The 19,918-nt window shown below is 35.8% G+C and overlaps 2 protein-coding genes across 2 annotated transcripts; one reads left to right on the forward strand and one right to left on the reverse strand.

Annotated features, from left to right (window-relative positions):
- Positions 1-3,609: 3,609 nt before the first annotated feature.
- LOC127097026 (probable glycerol-3-phosphate acyltransferase 2) lies at positions 3,610-5,577 on the reverse strand. Its single transcript, XM_051035543.1, has 2 exons — positions 4,814-5,577; positions 3,610-4,695 (listed from the first exon to the last, which is right to left on the reverse strand). The coding sequence occupies exons 1-2, from the start codon at positions 5,537-5,539 to the stop codon at positions 3,802-3,804; spliced, it is 1,620 nt and encodes a 539-aa protein (XP_050891500.1). The 5' UTR covers positions 5,540-5,577; the 3' UTR covers positions 3,610-3,801.
- A 10,053-nt stretch (positions 5,578-15,630) lies between these two features.
- On the forward strand, positions 15,631-17,045 carry LOC127096579 (guanosine nucleotide diphosphate dissociation inhibitor 1). Its single transcript, XM_051035125.1, has 5 exons — positions 15,631-15,897; positions 16,012-16,074; positions 16,169-16,252; positions 16,472-16,579; positions 16,677-17,045. The coding sequence occupies exons 1-5, from the start codon at positions 15,811-15,813 to the stop codon at positions 16,878-16,880; spliced, it is 546 nt and encodes a 181-aa protein (XP_050891082.1). The 5' UTR covers positions 15,631-15,810; the 3' UTR covers positions 16,881-17,045.
- Positions 17,046-19,918: the final 2,873 nt, after the last annotated feature.

Genomic DNA, 19,918 nt, shown 5'->3' on the forward strand with positions numbered 1-19,918 from the left:
TTTCTCAACATTGACTTGAATCTTTCCCAAGCCTCGTTTAGAGACTCGTTGCTCCCTTGAGTGAATACCGCAATAGCCGTTTTGGCTTCCATGAATCGGGATTGAGGAAAATATCTTTCTAGAAACTTTTCTTCTAATAAATTCCAATCCGTCATCACTCTTGGTGCTTGATCAAGATACCACTCTTTTGCCTTCCCCAATAAGGAATGTGGGAACATTCTCTTGAATAATGCTTCTTCACCCGCTTCCTTTATTCCTGTAGAACCCGCAATCTCATAGAATTTGATGAGATGGGTATACGGATCTTCATGGTTCATTCCGGTGAATGGATTTGCATAAAGGAGTTGGAGGATTCCGGTTTTCATCTCCGTGTTCCTTCCACCACGAGCAAATTGAGCATTCCGCCTTGGACTATTAGCGGACATTTCGGTAGGAGCTTCATCCGCCATGTTTCCTTCACAAGTTTCTACACCCACTTCTTCAATTTGAACAAGTGAAGAAGTAGATGCTTCTTCTCTCCGGTTTCTCTCTTTGGCTAGTTTCCTTCTTCTTCGTGTTTTACTATTGAGCTTTCGAAGTGTTCTTTCAATTTCGGGATCAAATTGAAATTGCTCCTCGGTAGCCTTTCCTCGCATGCACTAAAATCTACAAAACTAACAAACCAAGTGAAACACAAGAGTGATAGTAGTAAAATAAAAACTTAGAACAATGAATTATTGCAATGCTTGCAATTATCAAACACCAATCCCCGACAACGACGCCAATTTGTTGAAAAGTATATTTCCGGCAAATATTTTTATATCGTATCCATAGAGATTGGTTGATATTACCGCCGTTGTATAATTTCACTTGTTGTAAGTTTGAAAAGTAACCAAGTTGTTTTTGAGTGAATAGTTATCTCTTAATTAAAATGACACTAAGACAATGAAATTGGTTTTAATCAAATATAAAAGGCTTGCCAAGATTGGAGTGCACTATCCCAATTTCTTATGATTCCTTAGTGACAACTATATGGGTTCAAGATTATTGATAATATTCAAGTATCCTCTAATTAACATTTATTTCTAAATGAGATTTTGGTAATCACTATATTAATCTTTAGACGATTTTTCCACCTAACTATTAATATAACAATCTTTAGTGCTTGATACAAAAAAAGAGTAGTGTATAAATCTATTTCTACAATTTATTCACTACTTGAAAGCATATTTTAAGTCAAGACTTGAATAACCTTTCTCAACAATAACTCAAATCTGAATATTCAAAATAGATTGAAAATATCAATCATTACATCAATAATCTTTTATCACATACAAGAGTCAATAGGAATACATAATCAATAAGGGATAGCTACTATCTCAAATCTTGACAAAGTGGGGTTTTAGCTCCTCATCACCATGTTTGACAGCAAATGGAATACACAAAATAGCCTCTGTTTTTCTTCTCCAAAACTTGTGATCTCTCTCCTTTTCTCCCATTGTGTGTTTAAAGAGTTCAAACTTTCCCTAAATATCTCATTTTGGTCTAAAACAGAAAAGTGATCTCAAAATGTTCTAAAACTGGCACACTTAAGTTGAGCTATAAACATAACAAGTGGCCCAAAATAATTAAGGAGCTTGCTGTCTTCGCAGGGTTCGCGGCGCCAACCTTGGTCGCGGCGCGAACTGAAGGAAGTTCAGCTTCTTTGCCTTGCAAGCTTCCTTCACACCATTTCTTCCAAGCTTTGTTCTTCAAATGCTTCCAATATGCCCATCAAACTCCTTCTAAATTTTGCTCATGCATTCCAATATTCTTTTGTCCAAAATTTCTACAAAACTAACAAATAAGTGAAATATCTACTCAAAACATAATTAAAATAAACTTAATTGCATATTTACTAAATTGTGAGAATAAAAGTGTGTAATTCAATAAGAAAATGGTAAAAGGGACCAATAATAATCTATGAAAAGTAGTGATAATTAGTCCCTAACACCCTCGCACCCTCCCACAAATATATACGCTTTTATTAGCCCACCTTGACAACCTTCTACGCATTGCATCTATCATCAATTTCCACGAAGATAATAATCTAGGATTTGTCCCAATTGACATCCCCAAGTATTTGAAAGGTTTACTGCCCACCTTACAATTTAAGTTAAATACTGCCTCTTGAATCCACTGAGATTTAACATTCACCCATACTAGAAGACTTTTGTGAAAATTCACTTTTAAGCCAGAAATTAATTCATACAATTTTAGAACAGATTTGATGGTTCTAACATTCTCCAAACTCTTATCACATATAATCAAAGTGTCATAAACGAATTGAAGATGAGACACTTGATTGTCATTTCCTTCGAATTTGAAACCTTTGAATTTACCCATCTCCATCACTTTCTACATTAAGATGTTGAAGCCCTCCGCAGCTATTAGAAATAAAAATGGCGAAAGTGGGTCTCCATGTCTAAGACCTCCCACCATCTTGAATTTTTTAATCAGGTTGCCATTAACAAGAATTGAAACGCTCGCTGATCTCAGACATGTGTTCATTATAAAATTCAAGTATCCTGAATCAACCGAATCATAAGCCTTATGGAAATCAACTTTGAAGAGAATGGTTTCTCTTTTCTTTCGATGGGCCTCGTCGACGAATTCGTTAGCAACCAAAATTCCATTCAAGATCTGCCTCTTAGCAACAAAAGCAAATTGGTTCTCAGAAGTCACATCATTGTTCACCTAATTTATTGTATTAGCCAATACCTTTGCCAACACTTTATAGAGACATCCTATAAGAGAGATGGAGCGAAAGTCATTAAACTCACGAGGATTCTCATTTTTTGAAATTAAAACAATGAATGATCCGTTAACTCCTCTAACTAGCTTTCCATTAACATGAAATTCCCTCGTCAAATTGACAAAGTCATCCTTTAAATCTTCCCAAAAAATCTTTCACAAATTCACAAATATTTCACATATTAATTGTTAACCAACCATTTATATACACAAACATAATATCATATTCCCAAATTATCAATCTTAAAAATATGATAGGATTATTATATTGTTAGTGCCAATAACTTCCGACTAATATAAATCACCGGATCAGAAAACAATAAATATAGGAGTAATTCTCACGTTTAGGTGTTGAGGACTCAAACTCTATTAATTGACTTAACTCAAACTCTTTTTTCATATATATATATATATATATATATATATATATATATATATATATATATATATATATATATATATATATATTATAATAATAACAAATTCATATTATGAATATATATTTTTTAGTTACAAAAAGTATCTTTTATATATAAAGTATTTAAAAATAAATTTTAATATTTTAAAATAAATTAAGAAATGATATATTCAAATCAATAAATCAAAAGTTTTACAGAAAATTTTATATAAAAAAAATTAAAAATTATTAAAATAGCGGATGAAAGAACGAAGAGAAGAAGTAAGGTCCTTTTCCATCATTCATAGTATATTTAATTTCAATTGTCACATTAAGTTAATTAATGGATGTTAGTAATATACTTTATCATACGTTCAGCTAGCCTCATCCACATTAACTGCAAATTAAAAGATTACATAATCTTTAATTGTGACAGATAAAATCAAAATGTCAACATTAATTGATCAATATTGCTTTGCATTACACCTATATAGTAGCACAAAATATACAGTACAAATTAGAAGCGAATAAAAATAAAACAAATACAATCAATTGAATGAAATAAAAGAACAAAAACAAAAGATGACCATTATTTTCTATAGGTCCACGAAATTATAACTCTTTCATTTTCATCATCGGTTCGAAACCACACCTTCATTCCCAGCCAAAATCAAATACTTATCTTTCCTCGTCAATTTCGTACACTCGAATCCCAAAGCATTCCCAATCTCACCTTGAACATGATTCGCAATTTCAAATCTACATTCCTCAACATTCTCATTAACGTACGAATACGACGAACGACAAACCTGGTTCAACAACTGAACCGTATAAACCGGAAAAGGATTCGAGAGAAAAAAAACCGGGTCTAAGCACTTTAAGCCCCCAGCAGTTGTCCCATGAAACATGCTGACGTGGCTATCAATCGCAACGGGTGTTATCTCATCACACATCTCAGAAAACAAAGGGCTGAACCTTAATAAATAACGTTCCCTACAAGTGGTTCCTTCTGGACAAATAACTATGTCCCCTTGTTGTAATAACCGCTTCATCATTTTTGAATCAGTGTCTCTGTTCCTACTCAAACGCACCGTTTTGATCGGTGCTATTATTTCAGAGACTTTGCTTAAGCTATAAGTTACCGCTATTAATTTCTTTTGTAATGAGAATGAAATGTAGAGAGGGTCTAGTAAGGTTCTGTGGTTACAAACGTAAAGGTGACCGTTGGATTTGTGGTTGTCGTTTTGTTTGTTAGGGTGTGCGTTTTCGGGGATTGATGATGTGAGACGGAGGCCGGTGAAAATTAGTAACGGAGTTGAGATTTTGAACGGAAGTGTGAATGCTAGAAAGATTCTGATAACGGAGAGGAATATTCCGTATGGAAGCCATATTAACATTGCTAGGGATTTTAATGGTGTTGGTGTTAGAGCTAATCTCCCATCGTGGAAAATAAGTGCTTTTGGGTAATTCTTTTTTGCTAGCTTTTTCCAACTTCTTTTGTCAGCTTTTGACACCACATACACTTCCTGTTAAAATAATAAAAAGAAAATTGTTAGTTAAAAACAATTGTTCAGAAATATCAGAAATATAATTATGCAGAGATATATGATATATGATATATGTGAAGAAGTTAAGGAAACAAACCTTGCAAAAGGAGAAAATTTCATGGTCTCTAATGTTATTGAATCTTGCAATTCCAATCATATCTGAAGAACCTTTTCCCTCTTGAACTTGCTTCAAAGAATGGACATTTTTTGTCTCATCCATCAACCCAACATAGTACCCACAAAACATTTTCAGCTCCTTAGCAGCAACAAAATCAATTTCCAAATACTCTTTCAAGAAACTCTCCACCATTACACGAGGTAGATTACTAACACCCATTTTCTTCCCACCTTTATTAACCACCTCAAAAATTTCAGAACCAACATCTTCCAAAAAGAATTTCGGCATAACCGATCTTCCAATTCTAAAGCTCTCTGCTTTAATACCAAAAAAACATATCATAACCATAATTTTTAACCCCATTTTTTCTCCTGATAAATAAATAAAAGGGTATAGAACAACGAGAACAATGGCTCTTAGAATTCCTCCTGCTTCAAATGCTACAAGCATGAAATATTGAAACAGAGAAGAGGATCTAAGAAGAGTGTTTTCGACATCGAATATCAACGTGTGATCATATAGGTCTGGTCGATTAAGAAGAGATGGGAATTTTTGGTATTTAGTTTGTGAACTTGTTGTGGCGGTACTAGCAAAAGTGTTGCTAATAGTTCTGTGGAAAACTGTGAGGTTTTTGAGTTGTCTAATTAGAAAACGGTACCAAAAGATGAAAAGAGATTTGAAGAAAAATGCTCTCAGTTTAGCCATATTTTGATACAGTTAATTATATGTTTGTTGTAAGTTCAGAAATGGAAATAAGTTGTATTTATAGAAAAAATAAAGTATATGGATACATGATTATCCATAGTCTCATTTATTACAACGAGTAGCAACTTGACTCTCAACAGATAGCTAGCTTGACATGATTTGGCCACTAGTATACTTTTCTATTTTTATATTTGTTGACCAAATTCCAAAGTTTCATATAATATTTCAATTTGGACTGGTTCATATTTTGAGCTGCCTTTTTCCTCAATTTCATTTAATTTTTATTATAAAAAACAAGTCATTGTTGACTTCACTGCTCTCATCACACACCTGGTTTCGTAGAGAATCATTCATCCATAAACTTTAATTTAACAGTGAATTATAAGTAATGTGAATAATTAAATAACTTAGTCGGTTAGAGGATATTAAATGGCCAAGAGTTAATAATCAACGAAGTTAAAAATAATTGTTTTTTTTATAATTATTTTAATCTTACAAGACCATTCATATTTTTATAATTACCTTATAGATACAAAATATTCCCGTTATATTCGTTATGTTTTAAATTATAATTTTTTTAAAACTATTTTATATAAATTAAAAATATAATTAACTTTATATAAGAAAATATGAAATAATTTATAAATGACTTTTTGTTAATGACATAGAAAAGGATTTTTTTTTAAAGAAAGAGTAATAAATAGCAAGGCTATGAAGAAAATATAAATAATATTTTATTAAAATTGGAAAATAAAGTATAATTTAGAACGCTTTTTCTTCTTTTTAAAATCACTCATATAATTAAAATAGCGATATGGAGAGTGTTGTCTTAGGGTTTGTTTCTAATAACCAAACAAACCAAGTTGAAGAAGATAATTTGAAGGAAGTATTACAAAAATAGCAAAGGAATGAGATAAGATGTTTTAAGATGGAACATCACTACTTGTTATTTACGATGATTTAGGGTATGACCATGTTGATCATACGGGAATGAATGTTAGAGAAGTGGGTGTCTCTCACAAAACTATTGTTAACGATATTGAGATGGTTGCAACTTACAAAGCTATTGTCATTGGAGAAAATTCTATAGAGTCAAATATTTTTTTTGAAAGGGATCATAAATTTAGGGATCCAAGCAACGAGGAGGATACTAATGCGAGATTGAGGGTGGAAGAAAGAAATTGTAAAGGTTATAATTGTCATGAATTCATATTATCGAAAGTGGAATATCGAAACCATGGAGGAAATAAGTGATAATGAAGTATCTAGGAAGGAGAATCATATATAAAGATCTTGAAAATCAACTACAATAAATATGGGTTAAAAGAGGAGTGGTCAATATAGTGGATATGTGGCAAGAATACTATTTGGTTAATAGAAAGAAGAAGACCAATACACTTCTTTAATGGAAGGTCCTTGGTTAATTTATGATCATTGCCTTTTAGTGAGAGAGTGGAACTTAAATTTATGGCATGTTAATGATGATATTGTTCAAGTTAATGTATGGTTAGAATCTCTGGATAACCAATAGAATACTAGGATGATAAAGAGCTCACTTTCATTGGAGATCATATAAGAGAGAGAGAGAGAGAGAGAGATGAGAAATATACAAGGTTATACATTTAAGTAGGTTTAAATAAACCACTTTTGAAAATATTCTCAATCAAAGAAAAACATTATAAAGTGGAATATGAAGGATTACATCTACTATGCTTAACATTTGGGAGATTTAGTCCCTACAAGGAATGATTTAATGAAATGATTGTGGTAAGGACTAAGGATAATGAAGAAGAAATGGGAATAGGGAAAGTGAATGAAGATGATAATATATCAATGGAAAAGGAAAACGTAGGTCATAGACAATGGTTCCAAAGAATAGAAGGCAATGCAAGGGGAAGGAAATTGATGATGGGAAAATGGTGAAAAACGACACCAACGGGAGGCAGGGCGGAGCACCGACGATCATTTTGGAGACAAGCAACCGAGGAATTAATTTGCAGAAGACCATTATGGGATCACATTTCATTTCCCTTAATGAAGATATTATTGCAATTGAATCATCATTTCAAAACATTCTTATTAAAGAATGTATACTACAACCAATCATTAGGGAGAATCTTGGAGGATAAAAGAAGATAAAGGATTTGAATGGGAAAAGGGGTGAGAGACACATGGCTATGATGGAGGACAAATTAATACAAAATAAAAAGAAATAAATTGGAAAGAGTATGGATATTGCCACATGTTGTATCATGAAAGAGAAAAAAAGAAGGGGAAAACATGGTGTTATTCGGGGTAGCATGAGAAACTCATTGAATGCCAAGGGTGTTAGTGAGTTGGTAAAAGGTTTGTAAATGATTGGAATGAGAAAGGAGTAAACATCAATTGTTAAGAATAATTTCTTGGGTGGGCCTCAAGTTTTAAAAAGAAACAGTTGGACCAATTAGGCCCAAAAGAACCGAAGGCGCAAAAGGCATCAACTGTAAGCAATACTTGTCTGGGTGGACCTCAAGTTTAAAAAAGAAACAACTGGACCATCACGCACCACCGCGCGCGATAGGGCCATTAAGTTTGCATCGTGCGCGATTGTAGCACCTCAAATTTGCACCCATCATTGTACATACATTTTCATATTAGGTCATAGCATATCATGGTCCATTGCATAGCATTGCATTGCCTCTTTTGCCTCAAGTGCAAGCAAGTCAAGAAATTAGGTCAAACTGATCAGGAGATCAGTCAGTCAAGCAAGCAAGCACAATTCCCAAGGAGCCAAAGCCCTAGGGTTGGTTCAACATGTTCACATGACTTGGGGATCCATTTGAAGTGTTTTGGTCAAGGATTGGATGTTCAGAAGTCATCAGTCAATGCACAGTCAGTCAGAAACCCTAAAAGTCAATTGTTGGTCAACTGTCCATTTAATCAGTGATTTGATGATGGGATTTGGTTTGAGAGGTCTCATTCATGTCCAAATAGGCCTCATATATCATGTTAAACACCATCATGGAAGAATTTGAAGCCAGATCAGAAATTTCCAAAAATGGAAACTGGACCTGTAACTGAAACTTACCCAAAATGGAAAGTCTTGATCCTCAAACTTACATCATGATACAAGCTTCAAATGAATTTTTGCCCAACATGAAAGTTGAAGATCTTGTTCTCCCATTTCCAAAAAGTCCAAGAACTCTCAATTCCCATGTATGGTTGGCAAGTTATGATCAAATCATTTTCAAAAATTCTTGAACTTCAAAAGGCCATATCTCTCAAACCATTTGGCCAATTTGGGTGGGGTTTTTCCTACAAGTCACATTTGATCCCCTCTTTCCAAAAATGTAACTTTCATGTACCAAAACTTTACCAATCAAAATGGCATTTTTGAACTTGCCTTAATTAATTTCAAGTGAGTTGAATTTTGACTTTTCAAATTAATCATTTCCCACCATTCCTACTATCCAAATATGATCTGAAAATGCATTTGAGACATGTTGCAAAGTCATTTTTATGCAGTACATATGGCCATCACCTAGTTGCTTGAAACTTGGAAAAAAGTACATTTTCCCACCAAATCTATCCCACATATCCATGGACCATGCTTTGTACCTCTCAATGGCAGATTTTTATCATCATTTTTCTGTCATTTTTGAAACACTAGTAGCAGCCACAAACCAACAAAAAAACTCACTCTCTCTAAAATTCACTTTTGGCCATTTTCCAAAGTTCTTCATAATCCTTCAAAGAGCACGACCTAGCTAGGGTTTTTCCACCATCCAAGCATCATTTCATGCACCTTTCCACCATCATCCTTCAGCTGTAAGAAGCTTGTACCCGACTGTTCTTTCTTAGCATCATCCATGGCAAAGTTTGGTTAAAGCTATTGCAAGTTGTTTCAAGCCAAACAACCTTCACCAACCATCACTTGGAGGACCATAAAGCATCTGTTTCACCATTAAACCACCAAAACAACACTGTTTCACTTTTTTCTTCAAAAACAAGTAAGGATTCGAATCTCTCATTTCTTGAAATGATGCTATGCTTTGTGTAGAGCTTGCCTTGCTGATTATTCTGCTCTTTGAATCGTGAAAAACCGTGCCAAAATGAGAGAGAACGAGGGTTTTAAAGTTTTATGTTTATGACAAGATTTGGTCGATTCTTGATGTTGTTGTTGTTTTTTAGACAAATGGCATGTTGATTCGTGTTAGGGGCTGTTAGATCTTCATGAAAATATGTTTGAATGGTATTTCTAGGACCTTTTGGATTTTCTGAAAAAAATTAGGTTGAAGGTGATGAAGAACACCATGCTGTTCTTGCTGGCTGCACATTACCTGCGAATTTATCCGCGACCTTCATAACGCTGCACATTACCTGCGGATTTATCCGCGACCTTCATAGCCAGCCGCGGATTTTCCTGCGGATTTCGCGTGTTAGGGTTTTGTGTAAACCGCGCCTCTTCTCCATTTGAAATCGGCCAATCAGATTATTTCGTTTTCCAGCCCAAAACGCAGCGTTTTGATAAGTGGCAAGGGTAATTACAAGTTTGCCATCAGCGTGGCACATGACCCATTAGATGACATTGTTTTTTTATTTTAATTTCTTTTTAATCATCAAACTTTGAAAAATCATAACTTGTTCATTTTGATTCCAAATTTCATGGGATTTTTTGCATCATGTTCATCACAATCTCTAGTTTTTTATCATAATTTTTCCAGAATTTTGTGATCAATGGATTTTAATTTGTATGAGGGTTTGTGACATGTATGCATATTTTGTACACTTTGCCAAAACATTTGTGAAATGGTGATACTTTATCCAGTGGCTCCCAAATTTTTTGTGCTCAAACTAGACACACTCATGGTGATTTTGGTGTAGAGTTTGTGAATTTATCATTTGTGGTTTGTGAGTTATGATTTTTTGAATTAGGGTGTGACAATTTGTGTCACACCATTGATGTGCAACTTGTTGATTTTTGTACCCATGCTTCTTGACCTCCAATTGATCTGATTTTTTGCATGAACCTATTCTTGTATGTCTAGTTTACATGTGAATTTTCTTGGAATTATTTGTGACATTTCCTAATTGTTTGAGATTTTCTCCTCTGCTTAGTCAAATGTTGACTTTTGGTGACACATGTTCCCATTTCATTTGTGAAATTCTCATACTTTATTAGATGGACATGAAATTTTACATGAGATAACTAGACATCCTCATCTTTGCCATGGTTTTAGTCCCATTCATTTATCATACACCATCTCTGATTTATGATTTTTCTAAGTTAATGCATGTTTGGTTGATTTCATTGAGCATGTTCAAAATTGCTTTGACTTTATGATTTTCATTGACTGCCTTCCACTTGTCCAAATGAGATGAAATTTGACATGCTTACCATGCTGTGGGTTGTGATTGATCATGATTTATTTGATGATTTTTGGAAATGTTTGAGATTGGTTTGGATGCAAGTCTTGCTGTTGACTTCTATGAGCTTCTAAATGCCATGCTTTGACCTAAATTGTTCATGAAATGATGATGATGATTGATATGAACATGAAACCAATTGGGTTTGCTTCTTGATTGTTTGAACATGATTTTGGACACTTGCCCTTTGCTGTTTTGACTTTTTCATTCCTTTTTGACCCTAGGCTTGTCCTAGTGGTCCTGTTACTCACTTTTGAGCTCATGTTTTCAGGTGGAACACCAAATGGCCATTGAGATCAATTCTTTTTGATTGAGCTTGCTTAAATATCATTGTTTAACTTGTTTGTTTTGTAGGTGGCTTGGCTCACATGCCTTGAGCCTTGTGCCTTGCACACCCATTTGCCTCCAAATTAACTGTTGATGTTTGCTTCTTTTTGCTTTGTTTGAAGTTGCATACTAACATCTGCTTGACTGTTTCAGGTGCTTTTAGTTGCTTAGTTCCTTGTGAACTTTTTGCTTTGCTTTGCTTGTATAAGCAACTTGCTTGAGGTATAATTTCTCATCTCCATGTAGTCTGGAAGACCTGGCCTGTTACTTGGCCAGGCAACTGTCTGAAGTCCTCCTTAAGAGGCAATGTTTGTGGATGTTTAATTTTGTCCTTGCATAGAGTCAAAGTCCTCCTAAGTGAAGAGGCAATTGGCAGAACCCAAGGGATATGCAACCTATCCCCTGCTATTCTGTGTGCCATCTGCTTTTCTCACATCACTGTGTTGATGCATTGCAGATACAAACCCAAGATCTTGTACAATTGTACAGTTGAGTCAGTTTTAAATGTGTAGAAGGGTTCCCACTTTCTGAACCCACACATATTTGTCTTAAGCTCTCCCAGGCCAGGGATAAGAGCTGTGAAGTCTTATCTTCACTCACCTTTCATCTGCTTCACCTTAGCCCCTCAATGGCAAGGTTAAGAGCACATTCACCCAGTTCCAGAGGTTTGTTTGTTGAGGTTGATATGACCCCTCGACTAAAACCTAGCCTTGTTTGAGCCACTTGCTTGTGTATAGTGTGTGCTATCTGTGCTTGTACGTTTGTTTGACTTGCTTCCTGTGCGAGTTAGGGTTAGTTTAGACTTGCTTCCTGTGCAAGTTAGGTTTTGCTTGGCTTGCTTCCTGTGCAAGTTAGGTGTGTGTGTGGCTTGCTTCCTGTGCAAGTCATGACTAGGATAGGCTGGCTCCCTGTGCCAGTTAGCTAGAAACCTTAACTTAGGGTTGATTTTGCATGATAACATCTAGGCTCGAGTCGTAGTCTCCCTAGTTGTGTCTCCCTCTGTTATCTGGTTAGGCTAGTCCTTTATCCCTCCGTAGGGGAACTACGTCGCCCTGATCCTCATACCAGATGAGGTACGTAGGCAGGAGATGAGCTGATCTCTCCGGGCGCTTGTGTCTTTGTTTTGTCTTGTTGTGTGCTTGGAAGCTGATGTAAGTCCATCGAGTGGCAGTTAGGTTCCAGTGTGCGTGTGTTTGGTTCGGATGCTGATGTAAGCCCAGTGATTGGCATTCGGGCTCCACGTTTGCCTTTGTTGTGTTTGTTTGTGTGCGTGTCAGCCGAGCTACGAATGCTCTGATTCTTCTCTCGTCCGAGAAGATACGTATGCATAGGATGCGATATCCTAGCGAGCATGTGTCGTTTCCCCAGTCCGAACTACTTCGACTCTGATGCCTATGCTTGATAGACTAAGTAGGCCCAGGATGCGATGTCCTGCCGAGTCAGTCTTGTCTTTTTTCTTGTGTCTCTTTCAGCCCGTGTAGATGTGTGTTTGAGCAGTGTTTTAGCAACCAATATTCCTTCCTTTTGTGCGTGGATCCCGTAGAGTACTACGGATGCGTAGGGGTGCTAATACCTTCCCTTCGCATAACCGACTCCCGAACCCATTCTCTTTGGTCGCGAGACCATGTCTTTTCCAGGTTTACTCTGAGCGTTTCCTTTCCCTCTCTTGGGATAAATAACGCAGGGTGGCGACTCTGTTGTTTCTTCTTTTCCCGCCGGTTTTTTCGCGTGATGCGACAGCGATGCAAAGCATCACGCGCCCTATAGTCACATTTTCTGGGATTTTCTGACGCGTTTTGGTCCATTCTAACGCGTTTTGGTCCATTCTAACGCCAATAAAAGGAGATTTTCTGCACTTTCACAAGAGTTACAATTTGGAGAGAGTAAAGAACAATTTTGAGAGCACGAGTGGTGATTTTTAGAGCATTTGAAGCCATTGGATGCCACCACTTCAAGGGATTTCATATGTTATCTTTATCTATCAATTGTGGTATTGTTAATTGCACTATGAGTAGCTAAGCTTCTATAGGCTTGGTTGTGTTATGATAAACCTATTTCACTATTGTTGGATTCTATGTTGATTTGACTTTGTATGAACCTTTTGATCTATAATACCACTTAATTGCTTATTGTTCTTAATGTTTTTTATATGAGATACTCTTTTAATCTGATCTTGGATGCATAGGGAATACTGACCATCAGTCTATGTGTTGGACCTAGGGTAGTTGTTGTACTTACGCTGGTTGAATAGGAATAGGAGACCCCGAGTAATGGCATAGGGAATTAACGTTATATACATCGCTTAACCCGGCTTACGTTGGCGGACTAGGGATCGAAAGCTCCGAGTAGTGGTTAATGAGTTATTTCATGAGGGATCAAGTGTAATAGTTTTGTTAGTTCTTCATGGAGTTATATTGATAAGACCATTCATACAAGGCATCAAACATCAACAATAGAGGAATAAGGAATTCTAGAACACAACCTGACTGCTTACGTAGTTTTGTTTACTCGTTTATTTACTTTTCGCACTAAAACTCGACCCCCTCCCTTTCACTAGTTTTTTATACATTGCACATATTTTGTCTTGCTTAGAGGCAACCCTTGTGGATTCGATCTTTTTATTACTTCGACATTATCGCTACACTTGCCGAGAAGTCATCAAGTTTTTTGCGTCGTTGCCGGACACTGTTGATTTTTCAACAAGGCGATGATTGTGCAATAGTTTATTTTTAGTATTTTTAATTTTTGTTTTATTTTCTTGCTTATCATAGTGCTACTGAGGTATTTTCTGTTTGTGTATGTGCAGTTCAGGATCAACATTAATACCATTGGATCTAGAAATTGAAAGAACTGCATGTGCTCTTAGAAAAGCAGTTAGAGAAGCAACTCTGGACAAAGGAATACTAGAGTAAGAGCAACTATCAAGTTCTTTCGATTCCGAAGAGGAAGTCACCATGGCAGTTGCATAACCCCTAACTATGAGGGACTACTATAAAAGAACCGATGAAGGACAGGTTTCGAGAGGGTTTGTATCGGCAAACCCTGCTAACTTTGATATTAAAAATTATGTACTTTCAAGTTTAAGAGAAAATTCGTTTGACAGGAACATGATTAGAGACCCATGGGCATATCTTGCATGCTTCTGCAAACCAATTGATGTCACTGAAGATCATGTGAAATTGAGGTTGTTTGGGTTCTCACTAATTGGAAGGGAGAAAGATTGGTTACTTTGCCTTCCAAATGGAACAATTCGGACTTGGAAGGAATTGGATAATAAATTCCTAGAAAGATTTTTCATTGTTACTCAGTTTACCGAGCGCCGAGCAGAAATTGTGAATTTTGAGCAATAGGAAACTGAGTCACTTTATGACTCTTAGGAAAGATTCAAACTTTTGTTACGCATATGCCCAATCACAACATGAATAATATGGAGCGGATGCAAAACTTCATCAAGGTTCTCCAAGAGTCAAACGCACATGTTATTGGATGCTTCTGCAGGAGGTACTATATGCCAAATAACCAAACCACAAGTAAAAGACCTAATTGAGAAGATGTGCACGAATGAGTACCAGTAAAAAAGCGAAAGGTCGGTCAAGATGAAAACCGTGGGAACTCCTAAAGGCACTACGCCAAAAAGTGCTTTTGGCAGCACCAAAAAGAAAGCGCTTTTTAAAAAAAGCGCTGTAATAGCTTGAAAAAAAATTCGCCTATGTAAAGAAAGCGCTTTTAAGGTAAAAGCGCTCTTATAGGTCTCCACTTATGAAAGCGCTTTTAAGGTAAAAGCGCTCTTATAGGTCTCAGTCTCACATCTATGAGTTTCACACTTATGAAAGCGCTTTTAAGGTAAAAGCGCTCTTATAGGTCTCATGGGTTTCACACTTATGAAAGCGCTTTTAAGGTAAAAGCGCTCTTATAGGTCTCAGTCTCACATCTATGAGTTTCACACTTATGAAAGCGCTTTTAAGGTAAAAGCGCTCTTATAGGTCTCATGGGTTTCACACTTATGAAAGCGCTTTTAAGGTAAAAGCGCTCTTATAGGTCTCAGTCTCACACACTTATGAAAGCGCTTTTAAGGTAAAAGCGCTCTTATAGGTCTCATGGGTTTCACACTTATGAAAGCGCTTTTGAGGTAAAAGCGCTCTTATAGGTCTCAGTCTCACATCTATGAAAGCGCTTTCATGGTAAAAGCGCTCTCATAGGTCATTTATAAAAATTATAATAAATCTAATATTACAAAATCCCTGACTTTCAGAAATCCCTCTTTCACTCTCTCTCGTTCGAAGCTCTCGCTGCCCTGGAAATAAAAAAAAGAAAAGAAAAGAAATAAAAAACAAATAAAATAAAAGAAAGAAAGGTTCCACAACTGTCGTTAAATTGCATAGCATCATCATCACCACCGAATAGAAGCAATCTCTGAAGGCAAAGTGTTTGCGTTAGACTGTTTGACAATCAAATCAAGATCCATATTTCTTCTTCTGTCTTTTTCTGATTTCACGAAACCCTAAACCCCTTTTCATTCCGATCGGAGATCCAACAAAATGGATGAAGAGTACGACGTGATCGTTTTGGGAACTGGTCTCAAGGAATGCATTCTCAGTGGTCTTCTCTCCGTCGATGGCCTCAAGGTAACAACACTTCGCACATCATTCAGTTTTCTGTTATTATTCCGTTGTTACTGTTATCGATTCACTGATAGATCCAATCGATCGATGAATTTTGTTTGATTCGTTCATGTTTAGGTTCTTCACATGGATAGAAATGACTATTACGGAGGAGAATCCACCTCGCTCAATCTTATCCAGGTTCTTTTTTATATAAATATTCTTATCCTAATTTTTAACTCTGAAATGAATTATGATTTGATTTGATTTATATTTTTTATTTTTGATGATTCAGCTTTGGAAGAAATTCAGAGGAGATGATAAGCCTCCTCCACATTTGGGTTCTAGCAAAGACTACAATATTGATATGAATCCTAAGGTTATTCATTTTCCGTTTACTTGTTGAATATCGGTATAGTATCGGCACTTGCCAATACTATTTTTCGCCATTGCAGGCCGATTTTTAAAACCTTCTTATGATAAATTCATGACCTGCACAAAATAGATGCATACTTGTTTTATGATATGATTGTCAATATTCTGATTTCTGACCCTTTGTTTTTTTTTATTTTATGAAAAATTATTTTTGGATGGCTAGTTCATTATGGCTAATGGCATGTTAGTGAGGGTTCTCATTCATACTGATGTGACAAAGTATCTCTATTTTAAAGCTGTGGATGGAAGTTTTGTCTTTAACAAAGCAAAGGTACATTTGTGTTTTTTTCCCCTTCTTTCACATGGATTGCATTGGATGTATTATGATGTATTGATTGCTTTGCTGCTGGGAAATTCCTCTTTTATAGGTTCACAAGGTACCTTCAAATGACATGGAGGCCTTGAAGTCCCCACTTATGGGGATATTTGAAAAACGGCGTGCGCGCAAGTTTTTCATTTATGTTCAAGATTATAATGAGAGTGATCCTAAAACTCATGATGGGCTGGACTTGACAAGAGTGACTACTAAGGAACTGTTAGCGTATGTATATGTGCCCTTTGTATTGCCTTAGTACTCTGCATAATCAGTTGGAAATTGGTTTTGAAATAACTACCATGTCTTTTGACTTGATATGGTATCATCTTTAATTTTTTGGTCACAGAGTCGATAGTGAAATGCAAGTGTATGGGCATGTCTTCTATCAGTTTTATATACAGATTAAATACATATTCATGAATTCAAATTCTAAAAGTGTGTGGCGTTTTGCTTTAAGTTGGCAATTATATTTATGAAAATATGTAATTGCTTGTCAAATTCATTTTGCATGTCATGATATTTATATATTGTGATATGTATTGGTAGACTTGTGTATAGTTCTTTATAATTTTAGTGATATCTTTAATTTCATGGATAGATTAATGTGTTCATTCTTGTGTTGGTTTGCTTTAAAAAATTACAAATGCTTGAATTATGACTCCAAATGTGTTCAGTGCCTATCTATCCTTGTATTGGTTTGCTTGAATTATGACTCCAAATGTGTTCATTCTTGTGTTGGTTTGCTTGTGTTGGTTTAAAAAATTACAAATGCTTGAATTATGACTCCAAATGCTTGAATTAGAGAGGCTTGATTTACAGGTTTATGGGATTATTCCCAAAAAATATTACAGGTTGAAATGGTAGGCTTAAACTGAAGGCAGCGTTTTGTTATTTTACTAGAGGAAAAGACAACGCTTTTTACTCAAAAGCGCTGCTAAAGGTTGTCAATAGAGAGCACTTTTTAGTAAAAAGCGCTCTTAAAGGTTGTCTATATACCACCTTTAGCAGCGCTTTTTACTAAAAAGCGCTCTCTATTGACAACCTTTAGCAGCGCTTTTTAGTAAACAAAAAGCGCTGCTAAAACCTATAGCAGCGCCACCTACGGCAGCGCTTTTAAGCGCTTTTAAAGGCCAAAAAAGCGCTCTCATAGGTCTTTTTTGGCGTAGTGAGGTATGTTAGCTATTGATACCCATACTAATATTTTAGCTCAAATTGAATTGTTAAATAAAAAGCTAATTGAAAGTAGCTTAGATAAAGCTAACGTGAGCCATGTATAAGCACTTAGGTGCGATTTCTATGGAGGAGAACATGTGAATGGAAGATGTTCGTTAGAAGGGACAAGTGAGGAGGTCCAATTTGCTAATTTTCAGAAGAACATATTGTATTCCAACACATACGATCCGGGTTGCAAAGATCACCCAAATTTTCGTTGAAACAATAATCAAAATTCAAATGCTAACCAAGGGATGCAACAAAGCCAACAAGCTCTATTTCAAAGGAAGTCGTCAATTGGAAGAGACCTTGCAGAATTTCATTGAAGTCACTCAAAGTAGCTTTGATAAGGTAAATAAGAACCATGAAATTATGAGTAGAAACCATGATGCGTCAATCAAAATTTGGGGGACTCAGATTGGCCAGTTATCTAGACAAATAGTTGTTTTACCAAGATCAAGTGGAGGATTCACGTGTAACACTGTAGACAATCCTAAGAATGAAACATGCAAGGTTGTGGAAATGAATTTTGGGGTAATTACTGAAAAGGGTGAAGATGAAATAGTTAAAGAGGATGTAATTGAGAAAAAAGAAGGAGGACATGGAAAAGAGGAGATTGGAAATCAAGGTGACAAAGAGGAAAAAGGAGTCACCATTGATTAACTTATAGATAAAAATTCTCCTTGGAAGAGAAAAAAGAAGCAAATCCTGAAGGAACCAAACCCACCTTTACAAGATTACGTAAAACCACCATATCCCATTATTAAGAAGAAACTGGTACATGAGGATGAGGCTGGAATGTTTGAAAAATTTAAAGAAATATTGACAAAACTTCAGGTAAGTATCTCTTTTCATGAAATTTTAGAATTAATTCGCAAGTTTGATAAGTTTATGCAGACATTGATGAAGGGTGGAAAACATAAATTGACTAAAAAATAGGTCAACATGACAGAGAAAGAGGAGATGGAAAAACCGCAAGAAATGCCACCAAAGATGAAGGATCCAGGGGAGTTCAAAATCACTTGCACCATTGGTGGGTTAAAAATCCCACATGCTTTATGTGACTTAGGATCGAGCATCAATGTCATGTCGCTGGGAAAATTTAAGGAATTGAAGATAGGAGACATCATACCGAGCAACATGACACTTAATTTATCTGATTCATCTGTGGTGCATCCGCTTGGTATTGTACAAGATGTAATGGTTCACGTCGATGGTTTGACCTTCCCTGCAGACTTTATTGTGATCGACATGAAAGATGATTCGGAAGGGCCAGTGATTCTCGAGCGGCCATTCTCGGCAACCAGAAAGGAAAAAATAGATGTGGAGACGGGTGAACTAATTTTGAAGTTCAATAAGGAAAGGTGGTGTTTAATGCATATGAATGGACACCATATGTGGAGGATCTGGAGACATGATACCAATTGGAAGAAAAAGGTAGTGAAGTTCACAAAAGAATGTAAAAAGGAGTTTTCACCGGTGTGAGGGTATCCCTTGCACCTGATGTGTTTTAAGCATGGGACGTCAAGCTAATGACAGAAAATAAGCGCTGGATGGGAGGCAACCCTTCGTTTTTAATTAGTTTTTGTTTTGCAGAATTTACTTTATTTTTATTCAAAACCATCCACAAGAGAAATTATCTACTCAAACATAACCCTGCCATGAAGATTTATATTGTATTTAACAAATAAGTTTGTAGTTGTTTGTTCTTTTTTTCTTTTCAGATTTGCAAGTTTAGTACATTAGCATTTAAGAGATGATCCAAAAGAAACTTGATTATCACAATGGCAGTTAACAACTTGAAGGCAAATGATGAGAAAAGAATCAACATACTTGTACTTAACCTACATATACCTCATCTAGTAAGTTTTAAGCCACATAAATTATGATTTTCACTTTTCTTTATTTATGAGTGTATCCATGCATTATCATTTTATATGGTTTGATATATTTCCGATTAAGTTTATCTGGTTTGACCAACACACACTGAGGAAGTTTTTTGTTTGTAACTTTAAGCCTTTTAAAACCATCATATAGTAATAGGTATATCCATTGCTAACCACTCTGAGCCTTAGCCTTTCT

This window comes from Lathyrus oleraceus, chromosome 6 (assembly GCF_024323335.1).
Source record: "Lathyrus oleraceus cultivar Zhongwan6 chromosome 6, CAAS_Psat_ZW6_1.0, whole genome shotgun sequence".
In the NCBI taxonomy this organism is placed as follows: Eukaryota; Viridiplantae; Streptophyta; class Magnoliopsida; order Fabales; family Fabaceae; genus Lathyrus; species Lathyrus oleraceus.

What these genes read in the sequence shown, in the direction of transcription:
- LOC127097026 (XM_051035543.1), bottom strand. Translation starts at nt 5,539, where the DNA reads ATGGCTAAACTGAGAGCATTTTTCTTCAAATCTCTTTTCATCTTTTGG. An exon ending in AAATTTTCTCCTTTTGCAAG is followed by an intron (nt 4,696 to 4,813) that starts GTTTGTTTCCTT and finishes TTATTTTAACAG; the next exon opens with GAAGTGTATGTGGTGTCAAA.
- LOC127096579 (XM_051035125.1), top strand. Translation starts at nt 15,811, where the DNA reads ATGGATGAAGAGTACGACGTGATCGTTTTGGGAACTGGTCTCAAGGAA. An exon ending in CCTCGCTCAATCTTATCCAG is followed by an intron (nt 16,075 to 16,168) that starts GTTCTTTTTTAT and finishes TTGATGATTCAG; the next exon opens with CTTTGGAAGAAATTCAGAGG. An exon ending in ATATTGATATGAATCCTAAG is followed by an intron (nt 16,253 to 16,471) that starts GTTATTCATTTT and finishes TTGGATGGCTAG; the next exon opens with TTCATTATGGCTAATGGCAT.